Below are 16,843 nucleotides of genomic sequence, written 5' to 3'. Positions count from 1 at the left end.
GAGAGGGGTTTTTAGTGGGTAGGGAGTACCGAGTTGGTAATTCGACTTGGTATTCGAGTCCCACATAACTCACTGGATCGACCGGTGGGTATGCATAAAATGCATTTTCCCCTCTCTCGTAAAAAAAAAAAAAAAAAAAAAAACAGGTGAGTGAGCGAATGAGCGAGAGAGGAGGGGAGAGAGAGAGAAAGAGACAGACAGACAGACAGACAGACAGAGAGAGAATGTATGTGTTCGCATGTGTTGTCTGTATGTGTATAGGGACCAGCTGATCGCAGCAGGCGCCCCGCGTAAGCACCCGCGTCTGACGGTGAATCGCGCCACCCTTGCCTGCCTCTTGTATTCGACCCGTCATACGTTAACTACTTCCTTTAATAATTCAAAAACTAAGCTTCGGACGAAATTTTGCCAAAGGAAAAATCGTCTTAGAATTCGATCAAGATTATGTTTTTGCAAAAACATAAAGTTATTTAGAATCACCCTGTATATATATATGTATATATATATATATATATATATATATATATATATATATATATACATACATATATATTTAATGCGAAATTATTAAAATTAAATAAATTGATTTTCTAATACAAAATTTATTAAATTCATTAAATATTTTGTAAAAAATAAGATATATATTTAAATATAAAATATAATATGTATATTTAAATTAATCTTTTATATATATATATATATATATATATATATATATATATATAAATCGTTTCTTTCTTTGTAATATACGTAAAAATAAATTATAAAAGAATATAATATAAGTTGAAGAGATAAACGATTCGAAAAGTAAGCAAAAATAAGATGATTTGAGAAATGATATGTGTATTCCAAATTTCAACTGGTCAAGAATAAAATTAATATATAGTATATAATTTAATGAATAAATAATGTTTGGTTTAATAAAGATAAGAAAATTTATAAGAATGTCACAAAATTTTACATATATAATATAGTTCACATGTAATTGTACATTAATTTTAAAGTTATACAATAAATAAAAATAAATATAATTTATAAAATTTTACCTGTGTAATTATACAAGTAACGTAAATATGTTAAAAGAATATAAATATATGTGAAATGTGTTATAAATCAAACGTAAACAATCATTATGAAATAATTATTTTAAAAAAAGAATTTATTACCTTTTATATAAAGTTGAATCTTTCTCAACTCTCTCTTACCTGTCTCGCAAACTTCTAATAAAAATCATTAACAAATCGTCTATCAATTATTTATGTTTATTTACATAGCAACTTATTAATCGCATAGCAACATTATAATATAGTGAAATTTGCAATAAAATATGTCACGAAAATCGACTGCGATAAATCGATTAACATACCGTACACTATGAAATTATTTATTTTTATTTTATAAACATATACAAGAAGTGACTTATTATTATGATCTAAATTGTTTTTCTGTTATATGTAAATTTGTAAAAAAATATTCTTAACGAAAGTTTTCTTTATTAATGTAAAGAAATCTAACAAATTAAAATTATCAAATAAACAATATTATATGAAATATTTCATTTGTTATTTTGAAAATTTTTTTGTTTATTACAGAAAAAAATGTTTATTATTCATTAACTACTTAATAGATGCAATTTTAAAAAATGCATTACAGATGATGAACTAATTGAATCTATCTACTCTATCTTCTCTATCTACTCTATATCTTCAATCAACTCTTAAAAAATAATTAATAAAAATAAGTTAAACAATAATACCATTTTCTTACTTGTAAGACATATAAATTAAAAAATAAAAAATAAATTAGTTATAGTATAATATGTATATATATGTATACTATATACATATTTATACTTAAATAAAGTATATAAAAATTTGTAATAAAACTTATCTTTAGAAATGTTCATTTTATCTAATATTTTTCCAATATTTTCCGGAAAATCCATAACATTTAGAGTTAATTAAGAAAATTGAGAAAAGGAAACATGGAAATAAGTAACTGAAAAAAGTAAATTATAATTAAATAGTATTAAAAAATATATATATATAATGTATAATGTAATGAAGAGTAGAATAATGTATGATTTAACAAAGATAAGAAAATTTATAAGAATATTACTAAAATTCACATATACAGGGTGTCCTAGACCACACGTACACCCCTTTTCTTTCAAAAACTAAGCATTTTAGAGAAAAATGTTTCAGACAAAAGTTGTTTGGTTTCGAGGGGGCCATAAGATGGTACCATTGGTTTGACCTTGAAGAGTCATATGAAGGTCACGTGAAGGTCACTTCAATTTTTTTAAACGGAATACCCTATATATTTTTACACATTCTTGTAGCTCATCTCGAGAGCTTTCCAAAACACTATAATTAAGTTAGTTTTCATTAAGTACTTTCCGAGTTATGAGGCTTGAAATAATTTCTTAATTTTACGTAAATCATAAAATATCTTGTAAAATATTCATTTTTTGATTATTTTACCTTAATACTTTTATGTACAAAATAATGAGAGGAATTAATTGGTGTAAAGAAAACACATAGTTGTTTCGAAGAAAAAATATGTAATTTGTAATTAACAATTACATATTTTTTCTTAAAAATAACTGTGTTTCTTTTACACCAATTGATTCCTTTTATTATTTTGTACATAAAAGTATTAAGGTAAGATAATCGAAAAATGAATATTTTACAAGATATTTTATGATTTACGTAAAATTAAGAAATTACTTCAAGCCTCATAACTCGGAAAGTACTTAATGAAAACTAACTTAATTATAGTGTTTTAGAAAGCTCTCGAGATGAGCTACAAGAATGTGCAAAAATATATAGGGTATTCCATTTAAAAAAATTGAAGTGACCTTCACGTGACCTTCAAATGACTCTTCAAGGTCAAATCAATGGTACCATCTTATGGCCCCCTCAAAACCAAACAACTTTTGTCTAAAACATTTTTCTCTAAAATGCTTAGTTTTTGAAAGAAAAGGGGTGTACGGGTGGTCTAGGACACCCTGTATATGTAATTCACTCGTATATTTAATCATTAAATTTACATACTATATTCTCTCACTTGAATTATAAAATGTTTATTAAAAATATTTTTTGTTATACTTACGTATAATATAGTAACATAAGAAGAAAAGTATAGAATGAAATTAAATGTCTCATTAAAAAAGATATGTCCACGTCGATATTATCCGAATCAAATTCATTCATTATTGATCCAATCAAAAATAAACCATATTTTGGATATTAGCTCTATAAACAAACATCAATATATAAATTAATTAATATATCATATTGAATTCTCTTCTTAAATATTTTAACAATATTTTAATTACTATCATTCCTCATTTTGTATTTTTTACCTGAATATAAAGACTTTTCTATAGCACCATTTTACTTTTATTTTTAAGTAGCTTCAGTTTGTTAATTTGGTATGAATTTCAACCATATTTATTGCGGCACACTATCCCATTTGGATCCAGTAACAATATTCTTTCACACAGAAGTTATTTCCATCGAACATTAGCGAGATATCTATCAGGAACTATAATATATTTGGAAATCATATCTTATACATATTTCCTGTATTCGATATCAAAATAGTGTTAAATATTAATTGATTTTCTGTGGCATTAGTTAAATATTCCTACAGTTACATATTCTTATTAAAAAGAACTTACTTGATAAATACTTCGAAAATGCACCTATTCTGATAATAATAATAATTTTTAATAGTAATAATAATAAATAATAATAAATAATAATTATTCATTATTAATAATTAATAATTAATTATTTTGTAATAATTTTTATATAGTTTTTATATATTTTCTAAATTTATACCTCTTACAAACTTTTTTCCATTTTCTTCTTATGCATACAACAAATATTTAATAATGATACCAATGACATTTGTTCCTTTAATTTCATAGGATTCTTTTAAACTTTATATATATATATATATATATATATCTTATTACAAAGTTTAAAAAATTCTTATGAAATTAGAGGAACAAATATCACCGGTACTATTACTAAATAGTTGTAGTATAATATGTATATATATGTATACTATATACATATTTATACTTAAATAAAGTATATAAAAATTTGTAATAAAACTTATCTTTAGAAATGTTCATGATTTTATCTAATATTTTTCCAATATTTTCCGGAAAATCCATAACATTTAGAGTTAATTAAGAAAATTGAGAAAAGGAAACATGGAAATAAGTAACTGAAAAAAGTAAATTATAATTAAACAGTATTAAAAGATATATATATATATATATATATATATATATATATATATATATATATATAATGTATAATGTAATGAAGAGTAGAATAATGTATGATTTAACAAAGATAAGAAAATTTATAAGAATATTACCAAAATTCACATATATATGTAACTCACTCGTATATTAACTTTATACAATGAATAAAAATAAATATCATTTTTAAAATATACCCCTATAATTTTTGACATTTTAATTAATAAAATATTAGACCTATGTTTAAATATATTTAAATTTACATATTATATTCTCTCACTTGAATTATAAAATGTTTATTAAAAATATTTTTTGTTATACTTACGTATAATATTGCAACATAAAAAAATTATTGAACTAAAAATCAATAATAACATATTTTGGATATTAACTCTATAAACAAATATCATAACATTTGTTCCTCTATTTTCGTAAGATTCTTTTAAACTTTGTAATAAGAAACACATATTATATATATATATATATATATATATATATATATACATATATTAATCACATATATATACTTCATAATAGGTTATATTAAACTATTAACCTTCGCGATGACAGAGTCGCTCGATATTGTGAATATAACACATAATGAGAGAGAACCGAGACAACCAATCAGCATCGCGGAAAAGTGGCAACAATACATGCGAGAATCGATTTAACATGCCTTTTTTAATAGTGGATATATATACATATATTAATCACATATATATACTTCATAATAGGTTATATTAAACTATTAACCTTCGCGATGACAGAGTCGCTCGATATTGTGAATATAACACATAATGAGAGAGAACCGAGACAACCAATCAGCATCGCGGAAAAGTGGCAACAATACATGCGAGAATCGATTTAACATGCCTTTTTTAATAGTGGACTAGCTCGCAGCGCGCGCTAACGCGCGCGCTTTCCTCGATCATTACTTAAATCTAAGTAATATACTAATTTTCTAATATAAAATTTAATTATTAAGCAATCACTTATATCAATATAAATACAATTTTATCAAAAATATCGAGAAAAGTTATCATTTTTTGTCATCATGTATCTTTGCAACTAACAATAAGCTTTAAATAAAAATTTTATTAAAGTAAACTCTACTTGAAATTAATTAAAGAATGTGATTTTGTTAATAGTTTATTTTCATAAGATTTAAATTGTGAAAAAGCCTTTATTTTTAATCAATTATAACTCGAAAATTATTGGTATCTCGAAATTTTTACTGAGAAAAAATAGATAATATATGTAACTTAGTTTAGTACAATTAATGTTTTTCTAATGTATGTTAATAAATAATATGTAATAATATGTTTTTCTACTGTATGTTAATGTATGTTTATTATATCGAAATAGGCTATCTTTTTTTGCTTACTCCTGAGTAAATTAAACATAAATAAAAAGATATCGATAATATTAAAAAGAAAAAGAATTCCTCGATTTGAAAAATTTTATTTTTTATGTTACATCTGCATAGAAAGTATGAATGATGATTAATAAACGACTAACACCGTAGTTTGAAATCTGATTTAATGGATACTATATAGTCTCTAGAAGAGTATATATATATATATATATATATATATATATATATATATATAAAATAATACTTTCGAAATATTATAACGTTTAAATAACACGAAAGTAAAACTACTTATAACGAAACATTGTGAACGCGTTAAAAAAATTTTTTTTTTTGTATTATAATTATTTTCACATATTATTTAATGAAATGGAAAAGAATCATTATTTTCGAATCATTTTGCGTGGTGGTAATCCTAAATCTTCATTGGATGTTTTTTTTACAATTGGTCTTGTACCCAACAATAATTGTTGTAGAGATAACTTTTCCTCTCCTATTTGCTTTATGTCTGTTGAATGATCAACCTCCAAGTAAAATACGTCATCTAAATGATAAAATTATAATATTAATGACAGTTATATAGTTATTATATTTTTAGAAATTTTAAAAATTTTCACATAGCTTACTCATAATTTTTACATATCCTTTCATTTCAATCATTTGCCCCTTGTCGAAGTAGACATCATTATCATAATTAACTATTTGTATCTCCAATTTATACGTCTTATCTGTAATGGATCCGCAGCCTATTGTTTTAAAACTATTTGAAAACTTATTGAAATTCGTTTTAATGTATCCACGTATAACTGAAAAAAATTTTATTAATTTTTAGTTTATCACAAGACTGTATTATAACGAATTGACTTATAGAAAATATTTAAATCCCATAATTATAAAAATCAAATAGTATAAAAATAAGAAATTATGTAAAAAATATGTATATAAAAGATTTGTAAAAACATATAGTTACATATTTATACGTACATTTGCATACAAATGTTCATCGATATATAAGAAATACCGGATTATAGTATAAAGTATATTATATACATATAAACACTTACTAATGCATGCATTAAGATGTTGAGATACATCACACAATTCCACTAATTGTGGTTGCACCGCTTGAATGTTTTTTTTTAGGTCAAAATTACCCAACGTATTTATCGTCGTGTTGGAACGAATAATTAATTCGTATTGAAGAGTCCCTTGGTTGAATTCAGGTATTTTTAGCCTTTTAGCCTTGACACCATCAATATGCACAATCTGCAAAATTAACAAATATTATTAAATTAAATATATTAAATTAATATTATTCTAATACTATTGTTTTATATGTACTTTATTGGAATAAAAATTTTTTTAAAATATATTACAACAAAATGATTATAAAAATAATAATTTTAATGTTATAAAAAATAAATTAAATAAAAATGTATCACTTACTCGATTTGGTTGTATATGAAAATTTATACGATCAATTTCTTCGTTCCAGGCAACAACTTGAATGCGATGTTTACTGTTGTTGTTCACCAAAAACTTTAACAATCTATAATGTTGGGATTTACTAACTATCTTCGGACCATCAATTTCATCGATAAATCCAACAATTTCTCTAAATAAATTTTTTATTAAAATTAGTAATATAATAATATTTTAATTATCAAGATAAAATATTAAATAATATGTTCTTTTATTTGTTAATTACAATAAAAGATAATTATTTTTTATTTAAGAAAGAATCAAATATATATACATAATGTGATCACAACAATTGTTAATAAATAGTCCAAAAGAAATTTTGAAGGTTATTGTGACATAAAAATTTTGATATTAAATATATTTGTATCAAAACTATATTAATTTACAAATGAGATATTTTAATTAAATTATTCTAATAACATGCTTTAAAAAACAATACATTATTAACGAAAGTGTATTAAATATCATTTATTGATAATATTTTTCCAATGGTAGATTTGATAATTACATGTGGTTATATAATTTCTGATAATGTAAATTTTAAAAACAATTCATTATATTGTAGTATATTTCGTTATTAAATTTTTCGTTTAAATTAATCTCATAAATATTCTATTAACTGATATGATAATACATTTAAGACATAGAGGTAAAAATTTGCATAATAATTATACAATTAAATAAAAAATTATATTATATTAAGTATAAATTAAAAATATAAAGACTCACACAGTAGAATCTTCGAATTGTATCGATTCCAACATTTCATCCGATGCCAAATATATCGTCTCTAAAACATCATTTTGATTGAGAAAAGTAATTTCCTGCCTGTTAACTTCCACATCATTACTTCGATTTGGAGTAAAAGTTTCCTTCTTGTTGCTGTTTTCCGAATTATTTTCTTCATTTAATGTTTCCTGCTGTATGTTAAGTATTCTGTAAATGAGTAGCGTATATCAATATAATATCAATATGATTAATAAAATATATTTTATAAAACTTTTATGTCACGAAGTTATAAGCTCTTGCATTTAAATTATTTAAAAGATTATTATATTGCGAACTTTAAGAAAGAATCGGTAAAATAGAATCTTTTTTATATGAGAAAGCAATTATAAAAATAACTTAAATTATTACGAAAAAGCTATCAATCGATTTTAACTAACAACATTAGCTATTCTCTAACAATAATTTAAAAATTTATAAATAAAAAATGAAAATATTAATAAAAATGAATATATTAATAAATTACTTGTTAAGAGAGGATTCCTTTAAATTAATTTGCGACGAATGTTTATTTCCATTATTTTTTTTCTTATCCTTTTGATGTTGGTTAACTTTTTCTATTTTTTCTTTCTATCCCTTTTTCTTCTTCGCTCCTTTATTTAAAACTAAAACAAAAACGTATACTATAATATATCGCATAAAGTGTAATTCCCTATTAAAAATAGAAATCAAATCGCAAGAATTTTATAAGAGAGCAATATCAATATCGAACAAAATTTTTAAAAATTACAATTTAAAATATAAAAAATAATTAAGCAATGTAATAATTATTAAATTTGTTTATAATGTATAATTTATAACATAATTATTAAAAATATATCAATAATTTAGCTCACCTCTTTGAACTTCCTGCAGGTTTGAGAAGATACGTTGCTATGTACAGAGAGTAACATATTTTGTTTTATCATTGCTATAGAAAATTCGATGATGTTAAAGTTGTGTTCGAAAATTCGCTATTAGTATTGAAAATCTATAATTCACGTCACACATGTTATAGATTTTTAGTATTGATGATAAATTTGGGAACATAACTTTGATTAGACATAAAATTAATAAATTTTAAAACACAACCTTAACATATCTCTCTTTTTCATCGAATTTTCTATAGTAACGATAAAACAAAATATGTTACTCTCTGTACATAGCAACGTATCTTCTCAAACCTGCAGGAAGTTCAAAGAGGTGAGCTAAATTATTGATATATTTTTAATAATTATGTTATAAATTATACATTATAAACAAATTTAATAATTATTACATTGCTTAATTATTTTTTATATTTTAAATTGTAATTTTTAAAAATTTTGTTCGATATTGATATTGCTCTCTTATAAAATTCTTGCGATTTGATTTCTATTTTTAATAGGGAATTACACTTTATGCGATATATTATAGTATACGTTTTTGTTTTAGTTTTAAATAAAGGAGCGAAGAAGAAAAAGGGATAGAAAGAAAAAATGGAAAAAGTTAACCAACATCAAAAGGATAAGAAAAAAAATAATGGAAATAAACATTCGTCGCAAATTAATTTAAAGGAATCCTCTCTTAACAAGTAATTTATTAATATATTCATTTTTATTAATATTTTCATTTTTTATTTATAAATTTTTAAATTATTGTTAGAGAATAGCTAATGTTGTTAGTTAAAATCGATTGATAGCTTTTTCGTAATAATTTAAGTTATTTTTATAATTGCTTTCTCATATAAAAAAGATTCTATTTTACCGATTCTTTCTTAAAGTTCGCAATATAATAATCTTTTAAATAATTTAAATGCAAGAGCTTATAACTTCGTGACATAAAAGTTTTATAAAATATATTTTATTAATCATATTGATATTATATTGATATACGCTACTCATTTACAGAATACTTAACATACAGCAGGAAACATTAAATGAAGAAAATAATTCGGAAAACAGCAACAAGAAGGAAACTTTTACTCCAAATCGAAGTAATGATGTGGAAGTTAACAGGCAGGAAATTACTTTTCTCAATCAAAATGATGTTTTAGAGACGATATATTTGGCATCGGATGAAATGTTGGAATCGATACAATTCGAAGATTCTACTGTGTGAGTCTTTATATTTTTAATTTATACTTAATATAATATAATTTTTTATTTAATTGTATAATTATTATGCAAATTTTTACCTCTATGTCTTAAATGTATTATCATATCAGTTAATAGAATATTTATGAGATTAATTTAAACGAAAAATTTAATAACGAAATATACTACAATATAATGAATTGTTTTTAAAATTTACATTATCAGAAATTATATAACCACATGTAATTATCAAATCTACCATTGGAAAAATATTATCAATAAATGATATTTAATACACTTTCGTTAATAATGTATTGTTTTTTAAAGCATGTTATTAGAATAATTTAATTAAAATATCTCATTTGTAAATTAATATAGTTTTGATACAAATATATTTAATATCAAAATTTTTATGTCACAATAACCTTCAAAATTTCTTTTGGACTATTTATTAACAATTGTTGTGATCACATTATGTATATATATTTGATTCTTTCTTAAATAAAAAATAATTATCTTTTATTGTAATTAACAAATAAAAGAACATATTATTTAATATTTTATCTTGATAATTAAAACAAATTAAAATATTATTATATTACTAATTTTAATAAAAAATTTATTTAGAGAAATTGTTGGATTTATCGATGAAATTGATGGTCCGAAGATAGTTGGTAAATCCCAACATTATAGATTGTTAAAGTTTTTGGTGAACAACAACAGTAAACATCGCATTCAAGTTGTTGCCTGGAACGAAGAAATTGATCGTATAAATTTTCATATACAACCAAATCGAGTAAGTGATACATTTTTATTTAATTTATTTTTTATAACATTAAAATTATTATTTTTATTATCATTTTGTTGTAATATTTTTTAAAAAAATTTTTATTCCAATAAAGTACATATAAAACAGTAGTATTAGAATAATATTAATTTAATATATTTAATTTAATAATATTTGTTAATTTTGCAGATTGTGCATATTGATGGTGCCAAGGCTAAAAGGCTAAAAATACCTGAATTCAACCAAGGGACTCTTCAATACGAATTAATTATTCGTTCCAACACGACGATAAATACGTTGGGTAATTTTGACCTAAAAAAAAACATTCAAGCGGTGCAACCACAATTAGTGGAATTGTGTGATGTATCTCAACATCTTAATGCATGCATTAGTAAGCAGGGTTTGAAAAAACCCGGGTTTTTTTTAAAAAGCCCAGCCCAGTGGGTTTTTTTTAAAAACCGGGTTTTTTTGGTTTTATTGGTTTTTTTGGGTTTTATTGAGTTTTTTGGGGTTTTGTTGGGTTTTTAATTTTTTTAATTTTATTTTTTATAATTCGCTAATGATTAAGAAAATTGGCTTTTTAATTGGCACAATTCCTTATTGTGAATTAATTTTTATTTAATTTTTTTTATTTATTAATGTAATAGACGTATATAATACATAGTCTATAGTCTATAGTCTATACACTGTATAGACGTATAGACTATACACTGTATAGTATACAGGATGTTTAACGTAAGCCGTGTCAATAAAAAAAGGTGCATAAAAACTAAAAACGTTAAACCAAAAGAAATGACCGTAGCCATTTTGCAAACAATTACGTGAAATTTTAGTAATGAATAAAAAAACAGGAAGCAACATGTGCGATGCGATATGCGATCGACTCGCGTAGCGGAATAGCGAATAGCTGACACGCGTTAACGCGTCGCGTAAGACGTGAGCGGCAGACAATTGTCCGCGCGCTATTCGTTTGTTTTCCCGAGATGTTAAGAAAAATCTCACACTCAATATCAGTCTAGCAGTTCACTGCAACAAACAACGTCGTTTTTGCAGTCGCACTTTTCGTTTTCGATTTCGGTAATATTTGATTATGTCAAAAGGTAGAAAAAGTGCCAGTGAGTGGTCCGAAGTTTTAAAAATAGACGGCGATTCGAAATGTAAATGCAAATATTGCAATGAGCTAATCAGTTGCAAAATTGAAAGGGTTCGAGCTCATTTAAAAAAATGTAAAGCTCGAAATTGCGAAGAAGAAATCGACGAAGTCTCAGCATTATTGGAAAAATCCCAAGCACAAATGACATCTGGAGAAATTGGTAAAATTTGTAGCAACAATTTTAACAATATCTGCCTGAAAATTTAAGTCCCGTAATTAAATCTATAATATATAAATATATACGAACTATAATCTGTCGTAACTACAATCTGATTGTAAGTGTCACAGAGAGATTTTCTTGCTAAATTTGACTAATAGTTAATAGTTCATATATAAATTCTGTCACAGTCATCTTTATTAATTGGATACATAACATATGCGATATCGCAGTACTTGTGTGTGTTATCTATTTTATTATGATAACAAATATTTCATATTTATTTATTTAGGGGAAAACCAGGAGCAAACACATATGCATGATTTATCTCAAATTAAAAAGCGAAAAGCTCAAAACACAATTACTGATTTTGTTATTAAAACTACAAGCAGCCAACAAGCACAAATCGATCAAAGTATTGCCGAATTTTTTTACGCAGCAAATCTGCCGTTTAACGCTGCCCAACTAAAGAGTTTTGATAAGATGATACAAAGTTTACGACCAGGTTATAAACCTCCTTCGTCAAAAATGATCGGAGGACAACTTTTGGACATCACGTATGAAAAAAACGAAATTGATCTTAAAGAAAAACTACAATCAAAAAGCTTAATTCTCACGATAGATGGTTGGTCGAATGTCCGTAATGATCCTATCCTGGCAATAAGTTTGCATACAGGTATTGAAAGTTTTCTTTTTAATGCTTATGATTCTGGATCGGAAAAGAAAACCGCAAAAAAATGCACTGAGATTGTAGAAGCTGCTATAAAACAATGTGAAGAAAAGTATGACGCAAAGATTTTTGCCATGGTTACGGATAATGAAAATAAAATGTGCAAAATGTGGCAAATTTTAAAAGAAAAACAACCAAAATTGATTGCGTACGGATGCTCAGCACATCTCTTAAATTTAGTGGAAAAAGATGTAACGCCTCAGACCATTCTACATAAAATTATTAAAATTCAAAGGTATTTTCGTAATGTACATCAAGCACATGGATGGCTCAAGGAAAAGGATGGTCTTATGCCACAAATTTCTAACGAAACCAGGTGGAATTCGTATCCAGAATGCGTCAGGACCTTCGTCGCAAACTACCATAAATATAGGGAAATTGCTCTGGAGCAAGATAATGAGTTTAATGATTCGATTTCAAACATTTTAAATGACATGGCAATTTACAGCGAATCGGTATATTTAGAAAAACAACTCTCGATAGTCGCCTCAGCATTAAACATACTGCAGCGTGAGTCGACGTCTATATCGGAGGCAGTCGATGTGTGGTCTAAATTATTAAAGGAAGAAGTTTTGAAATCGTATAAAAACTTTTTTCAAAAGCGATTCAATCAAGCGATCACACCGGTTCATCTATTAGCGCATATGATGGATCCGAAATATAATAGAGAACATCTGAGTAGCGAACAAGAAGATATCGCCGAGGAGTGGATATCTAACAATTATCCTGAATATCTTCCAGGCATAATGGCTTTTAAAATTAAAGACGATGAATTTTTTCCGAAGACAATGTTGCAAGAAAATGTCATCAATGGGTTTTCATCTTCGAAATGGTGGAAAATCATGGAGAAAAAAACTGAGAAATCCACTAAACTGCCAAGAGGATTCTGCGATTTCTTTTCAAATTTATTGTCTTGTCCTGCGTCTTCGGCATCCATTGAGCGATTTTTTTCAACTTTTGGTCTTGTTTGGTCGAAACTACGAAATCGACTCGGAATAGAAAAAGCCATGAAGCTGGTAAAAGTTTACCGTTTTTTGCGATCTAATGAGGATGAGAATGTAGATATTGATTGCGATCTAATAAGAATGTAGATATTGTACAAAATATATTAATCTATATTCAGTTCCATTATGTGTCCTTTTTCTTTTACCATGTATGTGTGTACTTCTTTATTTTATTTATTATAATATCAAATATCAAATTATACTAATTTATATATATTAATTAATATTAAATACTTCATTTATAATATTATTAAATTTTTAGCATTTTTGGATGGGTTTTATAAATGGGTTTTTAAGTAAGTTTTTTAAAGTGGGTTTAACCCAATAAAACCCACCGGGTTTTATTGGGTTGGGCCCACTTAGTCAAACCCTGTTAGTAAGTGTTTATATGTATATAATATACTTTATACTATAATCCGGTATTTCTTATATATCGATGAACATTTGTATGCAAATGTACGTATAAATATGTAACTATATGTTTTTACAAATCTTTTATATATATATTTTTTACATAATTTCTTATTTTTATACTATTTGATTTTTATAATTATGGGATTTAAATATTTTCTATAAGTCAATTCGTTATAATACAGTCTTGTGATAAACTAAAAATTAATAAAATTTTTTTCAGTTATACGTGGATACATTAAAACGAATTTCAATAAGTTTTCAAATAGTTTTAAAACAATAGGCTGCGGATCCATTACAGATAAGACGTATAAATTGGAGATACAAATAGTTAATTATGATAATGATGTCTACTTCGACAAAGGGCAAATGATTGAAATGAAAGGATATGTAAAAATTATGAGTAAGCTATGTGAAAAAGTTTTAAAATTTCTAAAAATATAATAACTATATAACTGTCATTAATATTATAATTTTATCATTTAGATGACGTATTTTACTTGGAGGTTGATCATTCAACAGACATAAAGCAAATAGGAGAGGAAAAGTTATCTCTACAACAATTATCGTTGGGTACAAGACCAATTGTAAAAAAAACATCCAATGAAGATTTAGGATTACCACCACGCAAAATGATTCGAAAATAATGATTCTTTTCCATTTCATTAAATAATATGTGAAAATAATTATAATACAAAAAAAAAATTTTTTTTAACGCGTTCACAATGTTTCGTTATAAGTAGTTTTACTTTCGTGTTATTTAAACGTTATAATATTTCGAAAGTATTATTTTATACACTCTTCTAGAGACGATATATAGGATCCAGTATTTTTTTTTATCGAACTTTAACATTAAGTAAAATATAATTATTTCAATGATGATAAAAATAAATGTCACCATTCGTTACATAAGTAATGATTTTTCAAAAATAATGTTATATGTAATACAATGTATTTTATGAAATAAAATTAAATTTTATGTATAATGTTTTCGTAAGCATATTGCATTCCGAAAACATTACAATTTATAGGATATTTTTGTACTTAATTATTGTGTATATTATATGTTGTATGATTATATATTGCAAGAATGTAGATATTATTCATATTTAAATTTAATACGGCCGAGAGATCGAGTACAATAATTATATTTAAATCAGATTTCAAACTACAGGATTAGTCGTTTATTAATCATCATTCATACTTTCTATGCAGATGTAAAATAAAAAATAAAATTTTGCAAATCGAGGGATTCTTTTTCTTTTTAATATTATCGATCTCTTTTTTTTAATGTTTAATTTACTCAGGAGTAAGCAAAAAAGATAGCCTATTTCGACATAATAATTAGTTTAATGTATCACGAATTTCGGCTAGAGAGTATTGAAGTAAAATGATATTATATCTTTTTTTCTCTTAATTATTTTATAAATAGATAAATTTGCTTAATTATTTAATTAAAATCCTATAAATTGTGATAATGCATTATGCTTACGAAAACATTCTACATAAAATTTAATTTTATTTCATAAAATACATTGTATTACATATAACATCATTTTTAAAAAATCATTATTTATGTAACGAATGGTGACATCTATTTTCAACATTATTGAAATAATTATATTTTACTTTTAATGTCAAAGTTCGGAAAAAATTGATACAGGATACTGTATAGTCCTTAGAAGAATATATGAAATAATATTTTCGCTAAATAAGATGAAAGTAAAACTACTTATAACCAAACATTGTGACGCGTTTAAAAAAAAAATTTTTTTAAGTATTAGTATTATTTATACATATTATTTAATGATATAGCGAAATCATTTTAATCGTTATTTTCGAATCATTTTGCGTGATGGTAATCCTAAATCTTCATTAGATGTTTTCGTTAAAAGTGATCTTGCACCCAACAATAATTGTTGAAAAGATATCTCTTTTTCTCCTATTTGCTTTATATCAGAATTCTGAACCTCCAAGTAAAATTCGTTATCTAAATGATAAAATTATAATATATTAATGACAATTATATATACCTATAATTATTATATTTTTATTATATTATTACATTCATTCAACATAATGACAAAATTTTTAAAATAACAATTAAAGTTATGCAATTTGTTAATATTATTTTGTTAAAGATTAACACTCATTTTGTGATTTTATTTTAAATTGAATTGAATTTAAATATAATGTTCACTTTACATTATGTATGTGATGTTTCATATCCATAAGAATTTAATTACATTATTTAAAATAGAAATATATATATTAAACATATATACATTTTTAGGATGTTTTATTTTTGAAATTTATTTTGTATTCAATTTTATTATATCAATTTTTTAATCATATTTTTTATTTTTGAATATATATGTATATATACAAGAGTTTTAAGAATCATCGCAATTATAATAACAATATAATAAAATTTTACACATTATAATCAATCTACATGTAAACTATAGAATATTTTTACAAAAAACTCTCTGGGTATCTAAAATCTAAAGTATTATATACAATGTCATATACAATGTCATATACGTACATTCTAAGCTCGAGGCGCAATCCGGAATTATATTATTGTATCTCTATAAAAATATTGGTAAAAAAATATATCATTTT

The 16,843-nt window shown here is 24.3% G+C and overlaps 1 protein-coding gene and 1 pseudogene across 1 annotated transcript; one reads left to right on the top strand and one right to left on the bottom strand.

Annotated features, from left to right (window-relative positions):
• LOC145961840 (aminopeptidase N-like) overlaps nucleotides 1–16,843 on the top strand; it is a 141,754-nt pseudogene that overhangs the window by 55,513 nt on the left and 69,398 nt on the right.
• Nucleotides 7,196–8,830, bottom strand: LOC145961704 (uncharacterized). The gene is made up of 5 exons (XM_083082145.1): nucleotides 8,759–8,830; nucleotides 8,389–8,492; nucleotides 7,866–8,072; nucleotides 7,238–7,269; nucleotides 7,196–7,203 (listed from the first exon to the last, which is right to left on the bottom strand). The coding sequence occupies exons 1-5, from the start codon at nucleotides 8,828–8,830 to the stop codon at nucleotides 7,196–7,198; spliced, it is 423 nt and encodes a 140-aa protein (XP_082938271.1).

Source organism: Camponotus vicinus, unplaced genomic scaffold (genome assembly GCF_025532165.1).
Source record: "Camponotus vicinus isolate PSW18456_S1 unplaced genomic scaffold, iyCamVici1.0 SCAF_11, whole genome shotgun sequence".
Lineage (NCBI taxonomy): Eukaryota > Metazoa > Arthropoda > Insecta > Hymenoptera > Formicidae > Camponotus > Camponotus vicinus.
The sequence above is the reverse complement of the archived record's forward strand: the minus strand, read 5'-3'. Positions and strand labels throughout refer to the sequence as shown.